The sequence below is a fragment of the Artemia sp. Qi Xiang Cuo genome, chromosome 9, assembly GCF_049724085.1.
Source record: "Artemia sp. Qi Xiang Cuo chromosome 9, ASM4972408v1, whole genome shotgun sequence".
In the NCBI taxonomy this organism is placed as follows: Eukaryota; Metazoa; Arthropoda; class Branchiopoda; order Anostraca; family Artemiidae; genus Artemia; species Artemia sp. Qi Xiang Cuo.
Genome location: NC_142802.1, coordinates 44,063,038 through 44,088,844, shown reverse-complemented (window position 1 = coordinate 44,088,844; position 25,807 = coordinate 44,063,038). Strand labels below are relative to the sequence as shown.

Here is a 25,807-nt window from a genome sequence, read left to right as displayed (position 1 = left end):
TAGGCATAGCCTACATAAATGCAGGTAGCCTATTTCACAATTTTGATCATTAGCTTACAAAGGGAAAATTATAATTTTGGAGCACCTTTGGAGCTCCAAAAATCAACTTAGATAAGACAAGGATTATATATATTTTTCAATGCCCATAAATTGATCTGCTATCTCATAATTGACAATCAACGGTACATTTGGTAAATTTAGAAGTTATTATTGAATTATAAAAGAGAATGAAAAAAAAAAACAAGCGATACATTCAACTTCATCTAACCTGAATTATGTTGTAAACTGCAAATTTACCAAATATTTGTCTTGTGTTAGAGTACATTGATACCCTAAAGCATAATTTCCGATTTAACAGTTTAGTTAATACTTGTTTAACAAGAGATCAGAGAAAGATTTGAAAGGGTCTGAATACTTAGTTTAAGCATACATGTTAAACAGCCCATTTTGTTTATCAAGTAAAAAAATCAGCATTCCCATTGAACCAACAATTGACTTCTATTACCAAAGCAACCTTATTCAGGCTTAGTTTAAATGAAGTAAGATGAGATTAATTCCTACATCCCCCCAATACATACACTCTTACCTATACTTGTGCGAAGGCCCATGGAGAGCTAGATAATTTAGGCATTGAAATGTATTCTTTAAAACATGTGATACCCCTCCCCCCTACACAATACCCACCAACCATCTTTTTTAATAGCTGATGCATAATCATATGCTGCTGCATATAATTTCATGAAAAATCTTGTAAATCAACTTAGTTAAGACAAGGATTAAGATAATAAATGCCTATGTTTAGTGTTTCTCTAATATGGACTAAACTGATTACTTTTCATGTACAAATGCCCCAGTGTACTGCTTTACATTCTTGGCAACTGAGAAGATCCCTATGAATTTTTTAAAGCTTGTAAATTTATGTGCTTTCTCAGAATTGACAATCAATGGCAAATTTGGCCCTCTTTGCAAAACAACCACATTTTGGTGATTGCATAATCTTTTTAGTCACTGAAACAGCATTACAAATCCAGTTTCCATTCAAATGACCCCTAACCCAACAATCAAAGACCACTAGTCTGATGCAATTACTCATGGAGAAAACAAAATAAAAACACAAAAAACATGCACCCATAATCTTTTTCCTTGGAAAAACCCTAAATTTAAGATGGAAGCTTGAAATGTCTATAATAGTTCTCCGATATGCCGGAGCAGTCAAATTTTCTCAAGCTTATAGCTTTTTATAGACACCATTAAGCTTGATGAATCTTGTATGTCCTATATATATATTTTGAATCAGCATCAAAAGACAATTCTTTTGATGTATTAATTTCTATTAAAAATACGTATTTATTGTTTGCAAAAGTTTCTAACTCCTTACAGATTCCTACTAAAAACTGTTTGAGGTAAAATAATATTTACAGATCATCAGCCTATTATTCTTATGCTAATTTAAACTACCTTCAAGTACAAGAATAAGTTGGATGCAGAACTATTACACTTTTGAAATGTTACTTGTCAAGAATTGCTGGAACTGAAATTTTTACCATCATGCTTTATTGTGAGTAAAACTTATTTATTATTCAAACAAGAAGAAATCTCTTCTGAAATGGCCCAGAATGACACACTATCTACTTTTCGAATGCAATCACGGTTGTTCCTAGGGTTAATAGTGCCAAGTCTAAGTGAAAATCTGATCAAAACAGGCAAACTCTCTGCATTGCCACTCAGGACAGCAGCACTGGTTGCCCTGTCCCAACTGAACAGCTCTGAATCTAATTTGCTGTTATGGCAAGATAGTAGGCTAACTGATGTTGTTTGTCAAAGTGTTTTGTATTTAAAATACAACAAAAAAGTATAAAGGGTATAGACAACTATTATATAATAAATATGAGGTAGATATATAAAAAAATATTCAAGCATATCACACAGGCTACTGGGTATATTACCTTAGCCTACATGAAGTATCAGTGGTTGTCATTGATTCTGCAAAACTAGCAATAGCTACATTTTAATGCTTTCTTTAAGAGTCAACAATGTTTACATGTAAACTGCTTCATAGTTAAAAGACCCTGGAGTGCCAAAAATTCTAGTAACATCAATTATAGGCCTAGCCTAGCCAAGCTCTTTCCAAGAAGCATAGCTTAAAATTATTTTTCAAAGAAGAGCTTTGCTGAACTAGGTCCCAACTTCTCTTTTACCGGAACAATCAAGAAAGCAACACTTTCTAAGATTATAAACTGATTTTTTTTTTCGGCTCATTTTCTGCTGATTAGTAACACACGTTCTTGATTTTTAAAATTTGCTACGAACTTGCTTCCAGAATACAGTCATAAATTGAAGCTCGTTTTCCCTCCTTGATAAATGAGCAAAGCTTCAGATAAGCAGCATAACTCTTTAAGAATCACATATTTACATGTTTCTGAATATACTAAAGATATTTCTGTATATCCAGAGTATTTTCTTTACAAAAGCCGATACCTAGTATATAGGCTGTTTTCAAGAAGACATTACTAAAAAAAGTGAACAGAATTTTCAATAAACAGGAAGCACCTTTGTAAGTGGCTTTTATAGGTATTTCGGATTAAATTAACATGTATATAATTTAGCAGAGTATTTATTTTAAGAAGAGCACGGTTTCTAGAAAGTTACCATGCAAATCATAAGATAAACATTATCAAATAAACAAAATAAAATCTATGCTAAACATAAGGCCCCAATAAAGGGCATAAATGGTTATTCCTCAATGTAAAATAGCATTTCTAAACGTTTAGAGCGTTTTCTTCAGTGGTTGAGTTATTCTACAGTTTATTTTGCGATGGAAGTATTTCAAGACAAAAAAGAAATTAGGGAAACTTCAATTAAACAGCAATGATCTCTAAAATCTTAATTTTGTAAAACATGACTTGCCAAAACAGCCATTTTTCTGAATTTTTATGTAAATGTGTTAAAAGTAGGCCAGAATACACATTTAAGCCAAGGGTTGTTTCCATGTTTGATTTTAATCAGCATTTGGGTTAAATTTTTATCATTTTTCTTGTTTTCATGTCTTGCTTCCAAAAGATACTTCACTAGAACCTTCTTCATCTTGATAATTGCTTCTTGTCTTGCAAAACATGCATTGCATCAGTCCTTATCTTACACTTTTCTTGGCATTGACCTTAAACTGATTCTTTGTTATGTATTTCAAACAGTTCGTGGTAATGAACTCTAAGTAGGGATCGACTCGGCTCAATAGTGACCGCAACTCTCGATCATAATTTTGAGATAGCCATTTAATTCCGCACAGTTGAAAAGTACAATGACTATGCCTTTTGGGATGACACGGTGCCCCATAGTCTTGGGGAGAGGACCGTAATTTACGCAATTACGCCGATGGTTCACATGCAGAATCTGTTATTAGAAAATACATAGAAACTTTTAGGAGGGTATTTCTGCGGGTGAGAATATTCCGTTAAAAAATTTCCAGAGTAAATTCTACGCGGGAGGTCAAGGATTGGGATTTCACGGCATGATTTGAAAAAACAGTCAGAACTTAAATTTTAAAAAACAACTGAAAGTAAGGAGCAACATTAAAACTTAAAATAAACAGAAATTATTTCGTATATGAGGGGGGTTGCCCCTTTCTCAACCCTCGCTCTTTACGTTAATACTTAACTTTTTGTCAAAATTCTTTAAGAAATACTGATCAAACACAAGGGACTTTTAATTTTAATGATATGTATAGTTAAATAACTTAATAATATAGCGTAAAGAAAGTGGGTTGAGGAACGGGCAGCCCCCTCATATCCACAATAATTTCTGTTCGTTTTAAGTTCTGATGTTGCTCCTTACTTTCAGTTGAAAAAACTTATATGTTTGTATTTATTTAATTTCAAGATAAAGACCAGTCTTACTTAGGCACTGTGAACTACTATATTAGAAGCCATATCAGTGAGAATGTATATTATTGATTTTCAAGATAGGGTCCTGCCTAAGAGGGGATGATGCAATTCTTACAACTTTAGAAGTAATCAGATAAACGACTTTAGATCTATGATGATTTTGCCTAAAATTGTTGGTTTAAAACAAAAGAGGATGCAATACAGAGTGAATGTCACTATCTTAGGTTGTTATTGTTCAAACCTAACGATGCAACCCTGATGCTAGGAATATAAGTAATTTTGTAAGGTAAAGTTGACTTCAATTTAGGGACAGTTGCTGTTCCCCGTTCCATTTTAAGCTTTAATTCTATGGTTATTTCACTGATCAACAAAAACACAAATCAATCCCCTATTTGTGTTCCTTGTTATTTGGCTAAAACATGACGGCTAATAAAATTTGAGTTTTTGGTTGCCAAGTGAAGCAACAATTTAGTTAAAGTTTTTCCGTTCAAATTATGACAGTTTCAGGGAAAACAACCTCAGTTATCAGGTTGATTTTTATCAGCTATTGTTGACAAATCTTTCAATCTAAAAACAAGAGTTTTTAAATTATACATGCTTTGACATTTTTTAGCTAAAAATAAAACACACATTCTGTGAAATTCCACAGCTTCCCTAATGTTTGCATATCATACTATATTCAAATCACAGTTTATATAATTATCCAGTATGATCTTCCCCTATCTCACCCATTATAAAAACCCGGACCAAGGTGAGAGTACTCCAGAGAACGTTTTCGTAGATAGAAACATAGGCGGCATCAGATCTTTTCACGGGTAGACGAGTCGGACTGTGATCTAATCAGAAACAAGTGGAAACCCGCTATTACGAATAATGCGCTTAGTTGGAAACAATTGGAAACAGATTAACCCGTTAATGCAGAAAAAAGTGGGAGGAGCTTTTTGTTCGCACCGAGAACGAAGACCAGAAATGATCTGCGATAAGCTTACTGGATAATTATAGGAACTGTGATTCAAATATATCATGTGGCATTTCATTTGAAAGCTCTCGACAAGTGTATTTCAAAAGCTGTTGTTCTTGCCGAGAGTTCTATGACAGGAATTGGATTTGTTATATTCCTTTTTTGGAAGGCACTTAATTTGGCAGGAACAGCGGTTGATACAGCCAATGAGTTCCTGGGAAATGAAAAATATTTCATTAGGGAAAGACGTTAATCCCAGGATTGTTTTTTGCCTATTCATTATTTTTGGTTGAGGTGGAAAGGTTTGATAGGAGGTTGGAGGCATGAGGAATTTGATCCGTTCAGTGTGGATGCAAGAAATTAATCTAGAATCATGTCTAGTAGACAGAGAGCTTTCAAACGATGTGTCGCTTGCTGAATATCAAAAATAAAATCCGCCTCTTTAATACGCCAGTCACTCTAATTTGGTACTATCACGTTCAAAAATAGTTATGTGACATCATTAGAAAGGCCTTGTCAAGTCATTTTCAAATATAGTTGTTTTGACTGGGGGGTTCATAGTGGTTCATGAGGTCCAAGGTTTTTGGGGGAACTATTTCATTTAGGATAGACTTCAGCACTAGGAGTTTTTCTGCGTACCTTCACTACTCTTCCTCCAACGAGGAGGCTTTCAGAGAAGGTTAGGAGTATGGGGGAAATGTGATTTTATTAAGCTATTTCAATCTGGGTGTGGGAATTAATGTCATTATAACTTCTTGTGGATACTGCCAATGTGTACTTTGATAGATTTAGAACTAAAATAAATAAGACCTTCTTGGGCCTACCCCCATCTTTAATATTGTACCCCCCCCCCAATTTGCATTCAAATTTGGTCATTTGACATCACTTATCAAATATATTTAAGTTACGGTCAATTTTACACTTATATTCTTACTTTTAAGTGCAACCTCCCAAACGGTAGTAAACTCCAAAACTTTACATCATTTGAAAACTGTATGTATTAATACTTTATTCTTAAAAAAAAAAAAAAAAAAGAAAGTTTTATATTAGGAATGATGGTTTAAGGCACTGGAGATAGTATTATCCAGGTGGTTACCATCCGTTAAATTCCCACAAAGCAGAATAAATAGCCTACTTTCTGGACCAAATTTTGAACTTGAAGAGTTTATACTCTGATAAATATGTCTAGTTTTGATTGGGAACCAGCATATTCTTGGTTTTTGAATTCTTATTATATGACAAATTAAACAAAAAATCAATTTATTTATTGTCACGGATTAGGGTGGCAATAAATAATTTTTTTTTTTCATATTAGGTTCCTTTTGAATCACGGACAAAACGATGTAAGTTCAAGGGGCAAGAAGTTGGGTAGTCAGGTAAGAAGTCACTAGCCAGGACAAGAAGTTTTCTGGACTATTCTGGGCCACCAGCACTCTACCCCTCCCAAACAAAATATATAATTTTCTTGGCTCATTTAGCGATTACTGAAAGTTAAGAGCCAATCAAACAGGCAACATCAAACACGCCCCTCTTTATTTCACTGTAAAAATTTATTTTACAAGCGATTGCCGACTTTCATTATTTATGGCCATCACCTAGAGACTGCGGATGTCTTGTCATCTCCATTAGACTTTTGAATGATTCCGAGCAAAATGTTTATCTAAATATTTTGATAGAAGTCTTCCGGGGTTAAGTGGAGAATGAGTAGCAAAAATGGGCACTGGATGGGGCTTGGTTACCCTCTGAGCAGCTTCAACTCTAAAAAATGTTATTTGAACTTCAAATTCCTAACGAAATGAGCCTCCTCCTAAATTTCTACAACATTCCTTTCATAAGAAGTGAGAAAAAAAGAAGATAAATCCTCTAAAGTGGCTCTTTGCTCGGGTAAAACTAGAACGGTCCCTCTGACATGTGTCTATGTAGAATGGACCAATTCCATATTTAGGGGCACTTGCCTCTGGGACTGGCTGGGTAATGCCTAATGGTGTCCGATAATGGATACGATAAAATATATCGTTTCTCAGTGGTATCGCATCGGTGGAACAAAACTTTTGGAAGATATTGGTAATTCGGATACAAAAATAAAGACTTTCTATCATTAGGGTTAATTTTTACGAGCCAAGCTAGTAAATATTGCGCTTGTCTAACTAACGAATTTGATCAGCCCAAACGGGCGAGAATTAGCGTAAAAACATTAGATAAACTTAAAAAAAAAATGATACAATTAGTCAAAGCAGTAGATTTGATTTGGGCTAAAGATTTTTACTGCTTTAGCTGGTCAAGTCCAAAGAAGCCTAGCACCTATGCTTACCACTCAGCGTAATGCGCAGTTAGCACTCGGCCTGAGCCTTAGAGTTATCCCGACAACCAAGATCACCACGAGTAATACGTTCGCGTTGTTTTCATTACGTTTTTAACTAAAAAGTTACAACTAACATCACATGTCAAAATCCAACGCTTACATTCAAACTTCTTTTGAAAGCCCATTTTGAAACAGCTGACTAAAACCTCGGTTTTTAGTTAATCGTGAAAACTAAAGTAAGTTGCGTTTTGTTTGTTCTTTATTCACGCAGAATATCAACAAATGTTTATGCAATACAGGGGTAATACATTGCATCTATTGTTGCTATGCGTGTGCGTTGTCTTTTTAGCGTATTAAGACCAATAAATGTTTGGAAAACCATTGAATTTTGTTGTATTATTTCGGTCCTGTCAGATATCAGAAAAGAAAAGGTCAAAAAGATCAAATGGCAGATTGAACTCCCACGAATATCTTTAGAAGTTGGCCCTTTTTTAACCCGACAAGGCTATAAAGAAAGCTATGCATTATTAATCGATTCAAGCTTGGTTACAAACATCCAACCATAAATTTTTAATCAATGATTAACTGATTTGACCTTGGTTTTATATTTGACTCACAAAAAAATAAATGCACAGAATTTCAATCTTTGATTCAGAACGTCAGAGATATTATCCTGTTGTTCTGGCACAATACTCTCGCCAGCAACAAACTTCGAAAAGAAGCAATCTCGCCAGACAACAGTCAAAACACCAAACTGTGAAAAGCGTAGAATTCAAAATGCCAAGTATCGGTATGCTGAAGAAGAAAATAACCGAGGAAGCAGTCGTCCAAGAGTTGGTAGCTGATATTGACAATTTGCGACATCTAATCGCCCAAACCATGGATTACCCATTAGGGACTATTGAATTTTGCACACCAGGGATACGTAACTTATCTTGGCTCCAGATTTAGATAAATGAACATTTTATTTGACAACTCATTTAATAGTCTAAAATAAATTATTAGAGATGCTCCATTCAGAATCTGACCAGGCTTCGTTTGCAAGGAAACTGGGAATATATCCAATCAAAAAAAGGACCCTGGAACCGCCAAGACAAAGTCGTAGAGGCATACGAACTTGCAGCTCCGAAACATGTGTCTAGTGCTTGTAGCGTTGTAGACTTACACATAGAGTAAGCTAATTCAAGATTGGAGTTCTGATCCACCTACTTGGCAGAAAAACAAAACCGAGTGTTCGATCCTCCTACAGTTTTCTTTTTTGGGTTCCGCAATGTCCGTCCCACTGAAACAACTTTTTTCTAAGATGGGAAAGCCAATAGGCAAAATAAGGAATAAACTAAGCGCAGACAATGCTGATGATCTATTATTTCTTAACAGCTTGTAGCCATGAAAAAGTTTTTCCCATGGTTTCATAGTTATTGTCCTTTCTTGTTCATTTTAATTGCCAGCATAAAAACAGACGGTTTCTTCGTTGTTTTACAATTTTTCGTACAGAGTATCGTATCGTAATATCGGGCTTCGACATTTTTCAGACACATCAGACCAAGATACTCGATCCAAACCCGGTATAAGGTAGCACTAAACATATCCCCCTAAAAGGTGCACTTTGGAGTTTAGACCAATCGCAGTGAAATCTCAGTGTTGATCCCACGCCATTAGTCTAAGAAGGTGAACATTAGAGGGGCACTGGTTGCCCTCTGGTCACTTTTGACTGCAATAAGTTTGCTCTTAAAGGCAAGGTGCCTAGTTTTTACGACCACGAGTTCTTTACAAAGTGAGCCAAAAAGAAAAAATAATAATAACGCAAGGGAGACACATCGCTCTTTGCTAAGTCAACACTACTACGTTCACTCTGATTCAGAGGTATATTGTTATAGGTAAATAATCTGTTCCATATTCTGTGACCAGTAGGCCTAATAACTTTAGGCACACTAAAGTAACTTTTTGACAAAACAAAGTCATTAACTAGCCATAATTAGTCATTAGCAAAATAACAAACAAATTTAAATCAACAAAATGTAGACTCCTCTACCCCCTCCCAAAGACGGGGACTAGGAAGTGTGTTCCGAATTCCCTCGGCCCAGTGAATACATACGTGAAAAAACCAAATCAATCGAGTTTTGAGGGTGGCTTCTCTTTTTGTCTTTTTAGAATATTTCCCCTTAATTGTTAATAGCGTGCATTTTTTTATAATCAGAAAAAACAAAATATAAAGCGCCCTTTCACCATCCAGAGCCCTCCATCTCAGATTTCCCAGCTTCCCTTAATTCCCTTCCAAGACCCATGGAAATTTCAACTCAACATTCTTAGCCTTTCCCAAAATATTAAAGTACCAAGGACACCTAAAATGAAAACTAATTCATTAAATTGGTCAATTGCAAACTTACACAGCCATATACGTCTTAAATTAGTGTGAAAAACCGATAATTCATTTTTTAAGGAGAAAGATCCCCTGTTCACATAATGTATTCCAATACGCAAGTTCGTGGCCAATTTCAAAAATAAAGAACGTGTGCTGTTAAACAGCAGAAAATGACCCCAAAAAAATAAATTAGCGTATAACCTTGGAAAGTGTTGTTTTCTTGTATGTTCTGGTAAAACAGAAATCGGAACCTAGTTTAGCAGAGCTCTTTTCTTTGAAAAATACTTTTTAAGGAATGCTTCTTGAAAAGAGCTTGGCTAGACTAGGCCTATCTTGATGTTACTAGGATTTTTGGCATTCCAGGATCTTTTAACCATGAAGCAGTTTAAAGGTAAATATTAATGACTCTAAAAGGAAGTATCAATATATAGGCTACCCTATTGGTAGTTTTAAAGACCTAATGACTTCCACTGATAGCCTACCTTATGTAGGCTAAGGTAAGACACCTAGTAGGCTGTGTGATTTGCTTGAATATTTTGATATAAATCTACCTCATAGTTACTATATAATAGTAGCATATACCTTTTATTCTTTTTTTATATTAGAAATACAAATTAGCCTACTTGGGTGAGCACTGTTTGACTAGGCCTATTAAAGTCATTGGTTCTTTATACTCTAAGCAACAAATATTGTCATTTACTCTTATATACAAAGCACTATAAAATCAAAACAATAGGCAATAGCCTATTGTGTTTCCTTTAAACATGGAGAATGATATAAAGTCTTCTCTATGACTTTTTAAACATCAAATTATTATAGAGAAACATGAATAAAGTTATACAGAATGCTTTTTGGTTTTCTTATTTAATATATGATCCACTAAAATGTCATACAAAAGAAATTACATTATCCCACTGATACATAGAGAAAACAACAAAGTCATACAGATGGCTTTTCATAGTTTCAATCGCAGTTCAGGCAACTTGGTGGTCACATATCAATCCTAAAACTTAGCCAACCTTGATAATTTATGTGGACAGGAAAATTAGGCTTAGGATGCTTCTTCATCAGCAAGTTCCATAGACATTATCTGTTGTGAGTCAGCCCAAAAATCTTAGTCATCTCTATTATAATTCAAGCAGACTTTCCAAGCAGGCATGTCCACCTAGAGTCTAAGGTAATTTGACCAAGTTTTAGGATTAACATGACCACTAACTCACATGGACTTGCAGTCCTCAGTCAGAAAACCAGATCTGTAAGCCAAGACAGTTACACTAAAACAGAGTTAATTGAAAATTGGTTCACTGAAAAGTTGCCTTGCCTTGTGTGCGAACAAGTGGCATAGGGTCTACCTGCCTAAAGTCTGAGACAGGCAACCCAGTTTATAAGCTCAGACATTTACACTAACACAAAATTCATTCAAAATTAGTTGACACAACAAGTTGCATGAATTTGCATGTGCACAAGTGACATAAGGTCTGCCTGCCTATAGTCTCAGACAAGGGCAGCTGAGTTTTAGGACTGACATATGAACATCAAATACTCACAGGCAGACCAGCAACAATAATAATAATTGATTGAATTTTCAGAACATATATCCAATAGGACTTCAAAAAATTATGGGTATTTATTAGTGAAAAGGATGTCACACTGTTATACTAAAGCAATGCAGGAAAAAAAGGTACTGTTCTAATATCTGGGGAACATGCGAGAAGTGAAGTTTGGTTAATGCTAGTGAAATAAAACAAAATAGGATAAAAATATAATAGTTTAGAAACAAATTTTGGCTGTATATTTGCACATTAGGAGGTTGGGGGTAAAGCATAACATATAATAAATACTTAACCTAAACTAACCTAGATACCTTTTTTCCTCCTAAACCCCAAAAAAATAAAGCTTGAATATAGTTCCTGGAGTGACAAACCCCTTGTTTATAGAGCATAAGATAGGAAATTACTGGGTAATGTTATCTGTTCTTGGCTTTTCTCAAGTTGCATTCTTGCATGTTGCCCATATATTAGAACAGTACCAAAAAAATTTAGTGGAACAAAACAGGAATTATATTAAGAACAAAATTAGAGAGTCATCGCTTCTCGGAATGACAAATGTTGATTAAATAAATCAATACTATTAGATCATTATCTGTCATTGTTATTATGTAATATATATTATTGTATTATGAATCATATACAATATATATTGTATTGTCTGTATTTGCCAATTTACACTGCGTATTTTAATTCAATATTAGGCCACATAATTTTGTGGTATCAAATTTGAAGGGGTGGAGCAGTTACCTCAGTTAGAATTTGAATAACACCTTCATATTTCTAGTTTACTAATTTTTATTTTATCATTGCTTACTGGTTATTTTTGACCCATTTACATTTTGAGGATTGGAATCACTGACATAATTACCAGATACAGATCATCAGCACAACTGGGTTATATTTTGTTTAGTGATGAGCCTGAATAAAAGACTCTTGCTTAGTTACTTCATAATAAATAAATTATTATGGTTATTAGACTTTGAAGTTGATACCATTCGCCTATGCTTTACTCCCCCCCCCTAATCTGGAAATATATAGCCTAAGTCAGCTTCAAACATTAGTCAGCTACATATGACCTATTTTTCTCCGTAGCCAGTTAATTAAAGAAGCAAATTTTTGAGCATAGGGTTACTAGGTTTCTATTGGCTGTTCTGAGTCTTCTAGCCCCTTCATGGCTCAAAATTAATTGTCCCCGTACAGTGATTATATAATTATAAAATAGCATGAAAAATACTTATTATTTTGAATTGTGCTGAAACGCTAAATTTTGTTGAAAACTGCAGTCTAGGCTATATACCAAAAATATGTTGTTGATTTGATTTATAATTCAGGGTATATTTTTCACCATTATGGAGTGAGGGAGGGGGGAGGGAGTCTCTATAAATTTAGCAATATATGGATTTGCAATTGAGTTATGACTATAAGTGTGTCTTATTTTTTTGGCCAGGCCATTTTAATATTAAATTATGCTAATCAGAAAACTTTGAATATAGCTTTGAACTTAGAAGCTTAATTTTTTTTTATAATGCCCTTTGCCTATCACATTTAAAAAACAGTTGAAATGGGTGACTTTGATATTGATTGTTTTTTTTTGTGCTCTTTTGGATTCTTAAAAATATATATTGTATTAAAAACATGTACTATCAATGTACTATCACTTAAATATAATCGCTCCCTATGCCCCCCCCCCCCTCTTCTATTCTATCTTGATAGGATACCGTCTGTGCTTGAAATAACAAAAATATTTAACTTATTGGCACCCGTTCTTTTACAAAAATAAAGGTATTATTATTTAAATATTATAGCTCACTACTCCCCCCCCTCTCTGGATACCACCTTGATAAAATAACGTTTATGCTTTAAATTATAAAAAAAAATTTGGTGATCCCTGCTTTCAATAAAAAAAAATTCGAGATATTATCATTTAAATTTAATACTTCCCCCCCTCTGGATACCACATTCATAGGATTCTGTCTCAGCTTTCATTAGAAAAATAAGTTACTTAATAATTAACTAGGTCACTATATGGTTCAAACAAACATGCAAAATAACGTTAAAAAGCTTAGTGTTCCTTGAAAAAATTGAGGGTATGAGTAAGGGGGTACAAAGACAACAACAAAAATGTCAAAATTACTCAGATATACCCCAAATTATTGGCAAACTGAGTCATAGATTTGCCGTGGCATTCAATAAGATCCAAAGAATACAATTAACAGGGGGCACACACAACAGCCAATTTAGGCCAGGAGCCTATGAGAAGTTGCAAAATACCCAAGACAATGAACAAGTCCTAATGGGGGGCCTTGAGTCTATCAAAATATTTCAATGGTTTCCTAGGGAATTTGATATCATTTTCTTCTGTCTCCATTTTAAATGAAAAAAATAATTAACCTTTTGGCATCCCCGCTTTCAATAAAAAAAATGAGGCATTATCAAATAAAAATGATATACCCCTATCCCCCTCCTAGAGTCAATAGTTTACAACGTATTTTTGAATTATATGTTTGATGTAACTTCCAGTTCAATCTTTAATTACCAAAACTTGTACATCGCGTAGTATCTAGCTAAATTTTGTCAGAATAGATGGTTTTTTTTGGGATTCAACTTGAAAATAAAATTCTTGACTACAAACGATGTAAGAAATAACGATTGGGAAACTGCATTCGAAATGATTTGAACTCATTTCATAAAGACGATCCTGATTTTTGTCAACATATGAAGATCTGTGTATATTGCAATATTGGCAATTACATCTTTTTCTTATTTATGCAAAGTAACAAAAGAGACAAAAATTAATGAACAAGAGACTAGTGAAGAATCATGGTATGCCAAGTAATATTTGGCAGAGAAAGTCACTGGTGATAAATTGCCAGGGGTGGCACCGTGATTGCGTTGTTTTCGCGGATTCGGGGAACCAAATTTTTTTTCGGGGTGACACATAGATTTTCGGGGAAATACCCGAAAATTCGGGGATAGTACAAGCCCTGCTTGGTTTCTAATCAGGAAAATCGAAATACTAAACCACACAAGAAGGAATAGCTCCGAATTTGCGGTTTACGCAATAAGGAATTGCCGCAAAATTAATTTGAAATCGACCGAACGCCGCCGCCTCTGTCGGTGGCGGCGTGCCTGCGGCGCGCCGTTGGAATTACGACAGTTCGGTGGCGCCAAGCCTCTCGTCGGCGGCGTTTGGTCGATCCGCCGGCACGGCGTCGGGGTCTAGCTGGAACAAGTATCCTGAAATGGTATCTTGCATACCATCTAGCGCTTATATTTTCTGACACATCAGAATAGTCACTTTCTGAACTTGAGGTCATATTTTTTCCACAAAATGTATTTTCACTAATATATATATAACAATCAACAGATTTTGTAAATTTGAATTTTCACAAATGAAAAACAGTGTCGGATTCGTAGGAAATAGTTTTCGCTAATATTATTCAGCTCCGAAGTTTATCGTTGTTTTATTATTGACAACACTGTTTTGCGAAGTTATTCAAACTAAAAATGCTAATAACAGCTAAACAAAAACTCGTAGGAAACCCGGATTTTCAGGTATGAATAGACCTAAAATAGATTAAGAGGGCTAAATGTGTTTTCATTTTGGTGTCCTTGGTACTTTAAAGATTGACTTTCCTAACACATATAGCTCCTTTTGATTTAGGCTAATGAAAATCATCCCAAAAAATTTCCAAAAGGTCGTCAATTAGTCCAAGTGTGTACTCATTAAAAAAGTCTTTGTTTGGATAGGTATGAGCCCCCTGGAAAGCCATTATGAGGAATACTAAAGTGTCCAAGAGTTTACTAGCATACAAAACAGACAAGTGCCTAAAACTTAATTCGAGGGAGACGAGTTAGTTCTTGAAGCCATTTATAGATCTTTACCCCAGTGAAGTTTCTCATATTTTGAGGGGGAAGGTTCAAACTAGATCCTCAATCTTGTCTACGGCCACGCGCTGCATTTCTCTTTCTCTCCATACTCATTTGTCTTAATTTATTTGCTTTAATACATTGGCCTATTTGAATAGTTGAAACATGTTTGTTATTAATCTTTATAAAATTTGCGCGAAATGTTCTTGCCTAAAAAAAAAATTGACAAATAGCTAAATTACCAGTTTGCCAGCCGATCGGCAGCCAATGCCAGAATTATTTTTTAGTGAGTCGTAAACTTGTCATAAACATAATTCTTAGGAGTTTCAATCAACTAAAGGCAGTTTTTTCTTTACGCAATCGATTTTACGTTTAATTTTATAGAAGCCAAGTTTGTAAACATACTTTCAATGACTAAAAAACTGCAGGTACTGACAATGAGAAAGCCAAGTACAAAAAATGCAAAATTACCCTTTTAGCTTACGATGCCTTATAAAATCTAGATGTTCATACACGTGCTGAAGCTCTCTAATATGGAATGAATCTAATAATGACTATCTGGGCTGTCAAGAGGGACTGATGTCTAAAGACTTTCTTAAAAAAGCAAACGTAGCAAAACTTCCAGACGAAATTGAAAAAAAAAACTTGCAAAAAAGTTAATATTGAAAAATTATCTTTAAACATAATATTCACAACTAAAATCCATAAAGATGTGTTGAGAAATTGCTTACCAAATACTCTCTTCCTATGCCGGGTGGAGTCACTAGGTTGTAATTTTTCCCTAACTGCTAATGACGAAGAAGTGCAGCTTGCATCAGAATCCAAATTATCTAACTGAGTGTGACTCTTGCTACCTAAAAATAAAAAAAAGTAATAATTAACTTTGTCACATAAAAAGGGCTGAGCAAATGCCTCACAAAGGGAAATACGAAGTTTAACATCCTTTCTCAACAATCATCGTAGTTCTAACACGAATTTTGTCACCTTTAATGCGACACGCAGAAATGCCTGTCTTCCAAATCTTCAATCAAGCTTGCTGAAACATAACATTTCCAGAACCTGTATACTTAGTGACGCTCAGTCTATACACAGCGGAAAAAAGGACTGAGAGGAGGGAGGGGAGGGACACTTGTCTGTTAAACGGATCACACTCAATGAGTGAAGTTAGGTTAATCATAATGAAATATACCAAAATATGATGATAATATAATACTTTAGAACTAAAATTATGGAAGCTATGATAAAGATTTGTGAAAAACAGGCCGCACAGAACAAGTTATACTACATATCTAACTCAACCCCTAACCGCTGCCATATACTGAATATTTAATAAAAATATACATACATCGTAGTTTCCTTATTCAAAATAAGCAAATCATAACCAATCCAGGAAGGGACACCGGTTTCTGTTAAATGTTTGTTATACAGGGTAATTCTTGAGTGCGTTCCGTTTAACAGACAAGTACCAGGGGAAGTCCTTCGAGATTTAACAAAAGAACCATTACGTTGAAAAACTGGTATAATGATGGTCTAAAAACATACATGCATTCCAATGAGAACAGCCCAAACCGAATGGTAATTGTACCTTTACATGGAGGAGACGGGGTCCGCATTTTCCCTCTCCATTCACTAAAATCACCTCCAGCCCCTCCGCCCTCACTCTTGAAAAATAGAACATCTATAAACTGAAAATTAATATCTACAACCGTACTTTCAAAGATCAGACACAACCGCACCCCGAAAAAAGAAGCAACTTTGACCCTTCTCCCCATAAAATACATCTTTATACATGAATGCAAGGAACTTTTTTTTACAAAATTTATATAAAGTTACATTGTCCTATGTCACGGTAAGATATCTGGCTAATTACATATAAAGAAGTCAGAAAACGGCCCAATGTATGATAAATGATACAAAGAGCCGGAGCAACATCCTTTGATTATTTAATAATTAAAGCTTGTATATATGAATAGCCAAATGAATTGTGTCATGGAAGGGCAATAATAATAATAATAATAATAATAATAATAAAAAAAAAAAAAAAAAAAAAAAAAAAAAAAAAAAAAAACGTATGCTAAAATTAACCTAGTTTCAATTACAGAGACCTCCAATGAAGTTGGGTTAAAACATATACACATCCCAATCAGTGTTACATATATAACAACCTAGTGATAGTACTTATGGCATCCGATACCTTCTACACTCACAAAAATACCCTGAGCCCCTCCGCCCTGTAAAATTTACCTTTGTACAAGAATGCAAGTAACTACTTTGGAAAATTGGAACAGTTTTATAAAGTTATAGTTGTCTAAGTCACGGCAAAACATCTCATAAGCAAATTTCGAGTGAACAAGTTAGAAGAAATACAATATAGGAGAAAGGATAAGGGCGACGCTCCCTGGTTAATTAGTATTAGAAGCAACCCTGTGTGTGGCAAGCCATGGTATGTTGTCAAGCACACAACAAGGAATATGCCAAAATTATCCGGTTTTAATTACAAAAATACAAATCATAGGCAGCGCAATCGCGCTGCCTGAGTAAAGAACGATGTTGGCACAATGTATTATTTCTTTTCTCTTAGACCAGGGAACGTCGCGTAGAAACTTCGAAAAGGGCTCATTCGATAGGAAATTGGAATGGCTAGGGACCTTTTTAACAGTCGAAAGTGATTGGAAGGCAATTAACACCCCTTTTACGCCCACCATTTCCCCAAACACATCCAATCAAAGTTTTGACAGCCATTATTTTCAACGTAGTTGATTTCCAGATAGAAATTATGCTTTTGAGGAGGACACTCCCTCACAGCCCTCAGGGCAAGGACTTTTAGTTATGCCCTGGGGGCATACAACGTTTTTATAGAAAACTTTGTCGTAGAAACTTCAAAAATAGCTCATTCGATTGGAAATTAAAAGGGCCAGTGCCCTTTACAAGCGTAACTTACAAGGGTTGGAAGTTATGCCCTGGGGGCATATAAGGTTTTCTTTTATAGAAAGCGTTGTCGTAGAAATTTCAAAAGGGCTCATTCGATTGGAAATTGAAATGGCTAGAACCCTTTTTAATAGTCGAAAGTGATTGGAAGGCAATTAACACCCCTTTCACGCCCACCATTTCCCCAAACACATCCAATCAAAATTTTGACATAGCCATTTTGTTCAACGTAGTTGATTTCCATATAGATATTATGCTTTTGAGGAGGACACTCCCCCACAGCCCTCAGGGCAAGGACTGTTAGTTATGCCCTGGGGCATACAACGTTTTTTATAGAAAACTTTGTCGTAGAAACTTCAAAAATAGCTCATTCGATTGGAAATGAAAAGGGTCAGTGCCCTTTACAAGCTTAACTTACAAGGGTTGTAAGTTATGCCCTGGGGGGGGGGGGTATAAGTTTTTTTTTATTGAAATCGTTGTCGTAGAAACTTCAAAAGGGCTCATTCGATTGGAAATTGAAATGGCTAGAACCCTTTTTAATATTCGAAAGTGATTGGAAGGCAACGAACACCCATTCCACGCCACCATTTCCCAAAACACATCCAATCAAAATTTTGAGACAGCCATTTTGTTAAACGCAGTTGAAATTTCTGCAAATTATATCTTTAAGCAGGACACTCACCCCACAGTCTTCAGGACAAGGGTTATATACCCTGGGGGCATATAAGGTTTTTATTGAAAGCTTTGTCATACAAACTTGAAAAAAAGCTCATTCGATTGGAAATTCAAAGGGCTACTGCCATTTTTAATAGTCAAAAGTGATTGGAGGGCAAATAACCCCCTCTCACGCCCATCTTTTCCCCAAACAAATCAAAATTTTTTGATAGCCACTTTGTTCAACGTAGTTGAAAGTTTTGGAAATTAGGTCTTTAAGGATGACAAGCCCTCCCACAACCCTCAGGGCAAGGGTTGTAAGTTATGTCCTGGGGGCATGTAAGTTTTTTTATATAGAAAGTGTTTGTGGAAACTTCAAAAAGGCCTTATTCGATTGGAAATTGAAAGAGATAGTGCCCTTTGTAATAGTAGAAAGTGATTTGAGGGCAACTAACCATCCCTCTTACGCCCACCATTTCCCCAAACACATCCAATCAAAGTTTTGAGATAGCCATTTTTTTCAACGTAGTTGAAAGTTCTGGAAGTTAGGTCTTTGATTATGACACCCCCCCCCACAAACTTCAGGGTAAGGGTTGTAATTTATTCCCTGGGGCAATATAAGGTTTTTTATAGTCCTTTTTAACCCTTTTTAACTTCAAAAAGGGATCATTCGATTGGAAAATTGAAAGGGCTTGTGCCCTTTTTAATAGTCGAAAGTGATTGAACTAACCCCCTCTCACGCCCACCATTTCCCCAAACACGTCCAATCAAAATTTTGAGATAGCCCTTTGTTCAACGTAGTTGATTTCCAGATAGAAATTATGTTTTGAGGATGACAACCCCCCCCCCCCCCCACAACCCACAGGGCAAGGGTTGCAAGCTATACCCTGGAGGCATATAAAGTTTTTATAGAAAGTGTTGTCGTAGAAACTTCAAAAAGGGCTCATTCAATTGGAAATTGAGAAGAGCTAGTGCCCCTTTTAATAGTCGAAAGTGATTGGAGAACAACTAACCCCCCTCTCACGCCCACCATTTCCCAGAACATATTCAATCAAATTTTTGAGATAGCCATTTTGTTCAACGTAGTCTAAAGGTCTGGAAATTATTTCTTTGAGGATGACAGACCCCCCACAGCCCCCAGGGCAAAGGTTCTAAAACCCTATGCTTTCTAAGAGCCAGAATATAATTTTTACTTTACTGAAAAAAATTCAAATGAATTTACTGAAAAAAAAAATGTGCATTGTCAGTTTAATATAAATAAGCTGATATTTATTCTTTAAAATATTCATTAATTTTTGATTTCTTAAAGTTATAAAAATGAAAACATTTAAAAAAATTTTTTCAGTAAAGCACAAATTATATTCCGGCTCTTAGAAAGCATAAGGTTTTAAAACCCTACTCATATTAATTTCTGCTCGTTTTGAGTTTCAATCTGTTATTAATTTTAATTTCTGTTCGTTTTGGGTTTCATTTATTTATTGATACTGATTTGTGGTAGTTGTATGTTTGGTAGATTATTTGATTCTATTTTTGTTCATTTTTGGTTTAATGGAGTTCTTTACTTAAAAAAAATTATTTTGTTGAAAAAGTTTTTTCTAATTAATAAGAAACAAAAAGGCATACTAGGACTTGCATTAAGGTGTGTAGCAGGAGGCTCTTTTCGATTGATGGGCTAGATTCAAAGTTTCATAACGTGGAGATTCGTCAAAGCACAAAATTCTTAACCCTGCCAGTGCCAGGAATGATAAACTTGGTGGTCTAATATTGATTGACGGAAGTCTTTCTCTGCTCTTTGGCTTTTCGATGACTACTCCAGCAAGCTACCACATGGGATATAAATTTCACCCGAACAAGTTCAGGTAAATAAGGTAAATCAAATTTAGGCAAGTCTATCAAATATTTTTTGAGACTCAGCATTTGTCTACCATGTTATAACTTACCGTCCACGGGCTCAGCAGCATTGCTGCCTCGAACTGCAGCCCAAGTACGATTATACAAAAATATTGCTTTACTCAAAACGCGAAACAATATAGCTTGTTTATACAGTGGAAACAGAGTTGCTTTAGGATGTCTTTCACGGTATAAAATAAAGTGCTCTTGTTTTTTATGTTTTCAGTTTCAGGTTCTGTGCTTCGAGTAAAGCGCTCGTTTTGCATAATCCTACATAAATAGGGATGTTTTTTTACCAGTTGGTTTATTTGCACTTGATTTACAAACATGCTGCACATGCTTCAGCATATCTTTCTTCATAGTTTTATGCCTTCTTTACTTCCCTATGCTCTTATTCCCACAAGCTCTGTGACACAGAACTCCTAATAGAAAAAAAAAAATTAAATTAAATAAAAATGCCCGACGATGACATGGCAAATGATTGGCCGAATTTTGATTAACTCAGAAATTGATATCAGAACATCCGTAGCTGCAGTTGAGCTTAAACAACTTCTTCTAACTAGGTCCAACCATTAAGATGGCCTTAGAAATTCATAGAACGGACTTCTTGGGATATAATAAATTTTCTACTTTCTTCAGCAATGCTACAGTCGATACCCCAACGTCAAATGGCGTTACATAAGGTGAAATGAACTATGCCTAAATATGAGACCCATGACACAAACGAAGTGACTCCTTTTCGCCGTTTGTTTTTTGGTGGAGGGGGGTGGCGGCAATTTGTCTTTAGGGCATAGTTGTACGTATTAGTTTTATTTTTCTCGGCTACATACAAGGATAAAAAGTTATATATTTATAAAAAATTTTAATTCTATCATTGCTAGGAAACAATAAGGACTGTTTTAGAAAAATTTAGGAAAATAGGAACATTTTACCTGTAACTTATCCGCCAAGATCCCTTCTCTCACAACTAAGCAGTATCAATAATAAACAGACCAAGCACAAAAAAAAGTACACAAATGTCATTAAAAAAAATATTACCTTTATCGAGATATGAATAGAGTAAACCAGATGATTTACTCAGCTGTCGCCTATAGTCCGTTTTAGTTAGAGGCGGGGGTGTTTCAGGTCGGTAGCTCAAGGCTTCTGGGGGAGGATGACTTCTATGTAGGACTGTGTCATATAAAGTTTTAGTTCTTACTAAAGTTCGCCACTCTCCAGTATTTATTAACGAATCAATATGAATACTCAGTGGCATTTCTGAAAAAGAACAAAAAAAAAAAACAACTATAAAACTGAGATACATTAGCTTGCATCGTACTATGATTTAACATTTCCCAAATGACAAATTTTGGATATAATTGAAGAAGTCAACTGTCAAACGTTATCAAAACTGTAAAACATACAGGACCCCACACAAGATTTCGTTCAGGAGGCATGAAGGGGGATTTTTTTTATCTTCATGAATTCGCACTTTTTCAAAAAGTATAGGAAAAGAACGGTGCGCTACAATTCAGTTTTTGTGGGAAATTTAACAATAATATAATGCAATCACTAGCTCGTGCTTACATAGCCATGGATTACACAAAACGGTAAGTAGGGAGCTAGTTTCGAGAAAATTTCAAGAAGAGCGTGCTAACTCTCCATTCAGACCTCACCGTGTCATTTATCATGTATCCAGACCTGCTTGGAACAAATATCAGCTTAAAATTGCTTTAGACTTGACTTTCATCCAAAAAGCATATTAAAGCCAAATTCCATGGGGAAGAAGCCCCCCCAAAAATGTTAATTGAAATTAATTGGTATCACAGCGCCAATTGCTGTGCTTTGACCTTATGCTTTTATTCTGCTTCAGCTTCACACTCATCTTGGTTTTGCTGGTCCTATACTACTGTGGTTCTTGGCTGAACATTTTAAACAGACAGTAGCGAATCATATCCCAGATCTTCAACATGAGCTGCCTTGTTGTTTGACAACCCAACTTACACGTGCACCTGATGACACTAAGTAGCCACCATGGTGCGCATCTGTCATGACCGACACAAATTCGCCTTCTTGAAGGTACCAACCCTAAGCGGTAGAATCCAGACTGAAAAGTTTCTATTATTTCCCAAATTGCTTTAGACTTAATCTTCGCGCCAAAAGAACACAAAAAAGCCAAATTCCATTGGGGGAGAGCCAGATAATTTACTCTTCTTAAGAATGTTTTGGAATATCGTTCTGTACCTTATCTTACCTACTGAGATACACATAATTTGGCATGAAAAACCCAACGACATAAAATTCACAGTAAAAGTTTTTCAGGCTGCCCAAAAATTGAGCCAAATGCCCGAAGCATATTTTTAGGGTAAAAAAAAAAAAAAAAAATGAGAACAGTTTCCTCCTAAACTGCACATATGAGACAAGAAAATTAAGTGTAAACAGCCGTGTAATCAAATCTCAACCCAATAACCAGCCTTTAGTTCGTCACCAACACTAGCAGTGTGATTTACCCATTCTGTTGGTTACCTGGAGTTCAGAAATAATATTTCAAAAGGAAGCTGTACTTTGAATATGACTAGTAAAAAACTACAGAACGCGTAAAAAGTAAGAAACAAATTTGATTAAAACTATTTGGTATCACATCCTTAATTAGAATAAGAGTGCTGATTGCTCTGCTTTGAATTTATGCTTATATACTGCTTCAGCTTCACATTCGTCTTGGTTCTGCTGATCTTATGCTCCTGTAGTTCTTGCCTAAATATTCTGGACAGCCAATAGCAGACCGTATACCACATCTTCGACACGAGCTATATTTTTGTTTGACAACTCAACATACACGCACCTTCTGATGGAACTAAGCATCCACTCTGGTGTGGCTTTTGCATCTGCCATGAATTACACAAATTCGCCATCTTCAAGGTGCCAACCTTAAGCAGTAGAGTCCAGATTGAGATGTCCCCATGTCGATCAGCTATCTGAAAAAGATTCAATAACAAAAACTTCATTTTTGAATTCCTGCCTCAAGCAAGTCACATAGTTTTCACAAGAGTCCCATGAAATAGCTCCACTTGCCATGGTACCTGGTGATGTAATCATCCTCGATCACTGGTGGCGAGAAGGGCTGAGGGCATTGGGTTAAAATTGAAGCACCTTTCATAGATGGTGTTTGCGAGAGATGCCTTGTTGGGACTTCTCATAACTTCACAGCTTCAAGTTTTCCAATGCGTGATGTTTTAAACATGTTTTTGGACTTTTGAATCAATTCGGGCGGCCTAAGAAGTTTCGGCTAAGCAAATTTGAGGTTGTGAAGTTTTCCATTGATAAACTTTGTTTAATTCAGCAGTTAAGATAATGTATAAAATGACATTCCAAAACATTTTTGAAGAAATGAAAATGCTCAGGCATTTTTCGATGAGATTAGGACTTCATCTGTTCTTTGGGGGAGGGGCGTTGGTAGAAATTGTAGTACAAAGAAATTTTAAAGCTGATATTCACTCTCAACAGATTAGAATATATCGTAAAAGACCCTTAAAACCAGTTCAAAGCAAAAACACCTATTTTTGGTTCTTGGCTAAAATTCAGGCCTGTATGTTCGATTTTGATAGTTATCTATATGCGTGCATTTTCTGGTTTAAGATTTTCATGGAGTTTTATTATGCTATTTTGCAGATTTTTCTGAACTTTATGATGTACAAAACCATTTGTGTGGCACTTTGTTCAAAGTTTGACATTTTTTTTTCATGTAAAATGACTAGCCTAAAATTCCTTCAGTGGGCCTTTAAAACTCTACCAGATACCATTTCAGCTCCCCTCTGTATTTCCATTGTCAAAAGTACCTCTAATGAAATGTGACACTTTTTGTAATACCCTTTGAGTTTCTAAATGGCACCAAAAGAAACGTTTTGACCGATAGTGGCGAATCTTTTGACAAGCCTGGCCAGTGGCGGATCCAGAGGGGGAGGGGCGCCCCCTAACAGTCTAAAGTAGTGTAATTTACTTAATTAACGCAAGTTTGCGCTAATTAAACTTGCTCCTAACGCAAGTTTTTTGGATCAACCTCTTTTGCGCCCCCCCCCCCCCACACAAAAAAAATCCTGGATCCGCCCCTGACCCTGGCTAGTATTATTGCCGATTTTGAAGAATGCAGAATTACCTTCCCATAGCAGACACAAACAAAGGCATTTGTCTTTTATTTAGACCATACTAAATCAAGATCGTTAGAGGTGGACTTGGTTACGAATTTTATACATATATTTGCTAAATTTAACAGGATTTATCTATGCATTGTTTTGTAAAGATAATAAAATCAAAATTTACGAAAAAAAGTTTTTCAAAGAAAAGTACAGGCCATTTTAAACTTAAGATTAGCAGAATTAAATTCGTATAATAATTCAAACTCAAAACGACCAGAAATTACTATTAAAGAATAAATGAAAACCAAAACAAAGAGAAATAAAAAAAAAATAATAAACTAACATACAACATGTACTAATATAAAGGAATAAACAATTCTTAAAACAACTAAAACTTAACTTGAATGCAAATCAAGCTTAAAATGAGCAGAAATCATTACAAACAAGAGTTTGACTACTGTTCCCTTCCCTAAGTGTTGCATCATTGGTAGTTTATTGAAAACGAATTATATTACAAATTACTTATTACACCATTGAAAATCAAAATTACAGTGAAATAAAATCTTGAACTGATAAGCTTCCAGATATAATATCACTATATATCAAATATTCACGTTTAATTTTATTTGTTGTTTCAAAGACTGTTCAAGACATATAGTGGATTTCGGGGAAAAGGGCATGAGGCGGCTGGTTGGTTACCCTCTGATCAACTTTTACTCTTAAAAAGGGCACTAGAAATTTCGATTTCCAATCGAATGAGTCCCCTCCAAACTTTATACGACCACCCCTTCCATGAAAATTATATGTTAACAATGGGCAACTAGCATAACTTATACCCCTTGCCCTGAGGGCTGGGGGGATCAAACCCATTTCCAGTCGAACGAGCCTCTTCCAAAGTTTATACGACTACCCCTTTCATATTAAGTGTCTCTGGAAAATAATAATGAACATTGAAGCCATATGGCCTTCATTATAGACAACGCTATAGTGTTGCCTCTGATTTGTTCTATGAGAGCAATGATTTAGCATATATATATTATGACCTAGCAACTAAGTTAAGACATATTATTTTCCATTAAACAGTTTCGAAGATCGGCAAAAATCGACTGAGGCGTTGGCAACTCTTTGGAGTGGTCTATCATCCTTTAATTTACGTAATATATAAGGAAAGTCTTTTTCGGCTAAACTCTTTTAGAGATCAGCCAAAGCCCAGTGAGGAGCAGGTAGTATACACAATGAAAACACAATAAATAATTGTGGAGGTCCACCCAAGGGGAGAGTTTAATAGGAGGGGGCG

At 35.4% G+C, this 25,807-nt stretch overlaps 1 protein-coding gene across 4 annotated transcripts in view; it reads right to left on the bottom strand.

Moving 5' to 3' along the window:
• The window catches only part of nsl1 (non-specific lethal 1), an 86,687-nt gene that overhangs the window by 35,254 nt on the left and 25,626 nt on the right, over positions 1 to 25,807 (bottom strand). For all 4 annotated transcript variants that reach the window (XM_089094598.1, XM_089094597.1, XM_089094596.1 and 1 more), the window contains exons 5-6: positions 21,437 to 21,655; positions 15,658 to 15,780 (exon numbers count right to left, since the gene is read on the bottom strand). In XM_089094598.1, coding sequence (XP_088950724.1) covers positions 15,658 to 15,780; positions 21,437 to 21,655 — 342 coding nt within the window. The remainder of the gene's footprint in view (positions 1 to 15,657; positions 15,781 to 21,436; positions 21,656 to 25,807) is intronic.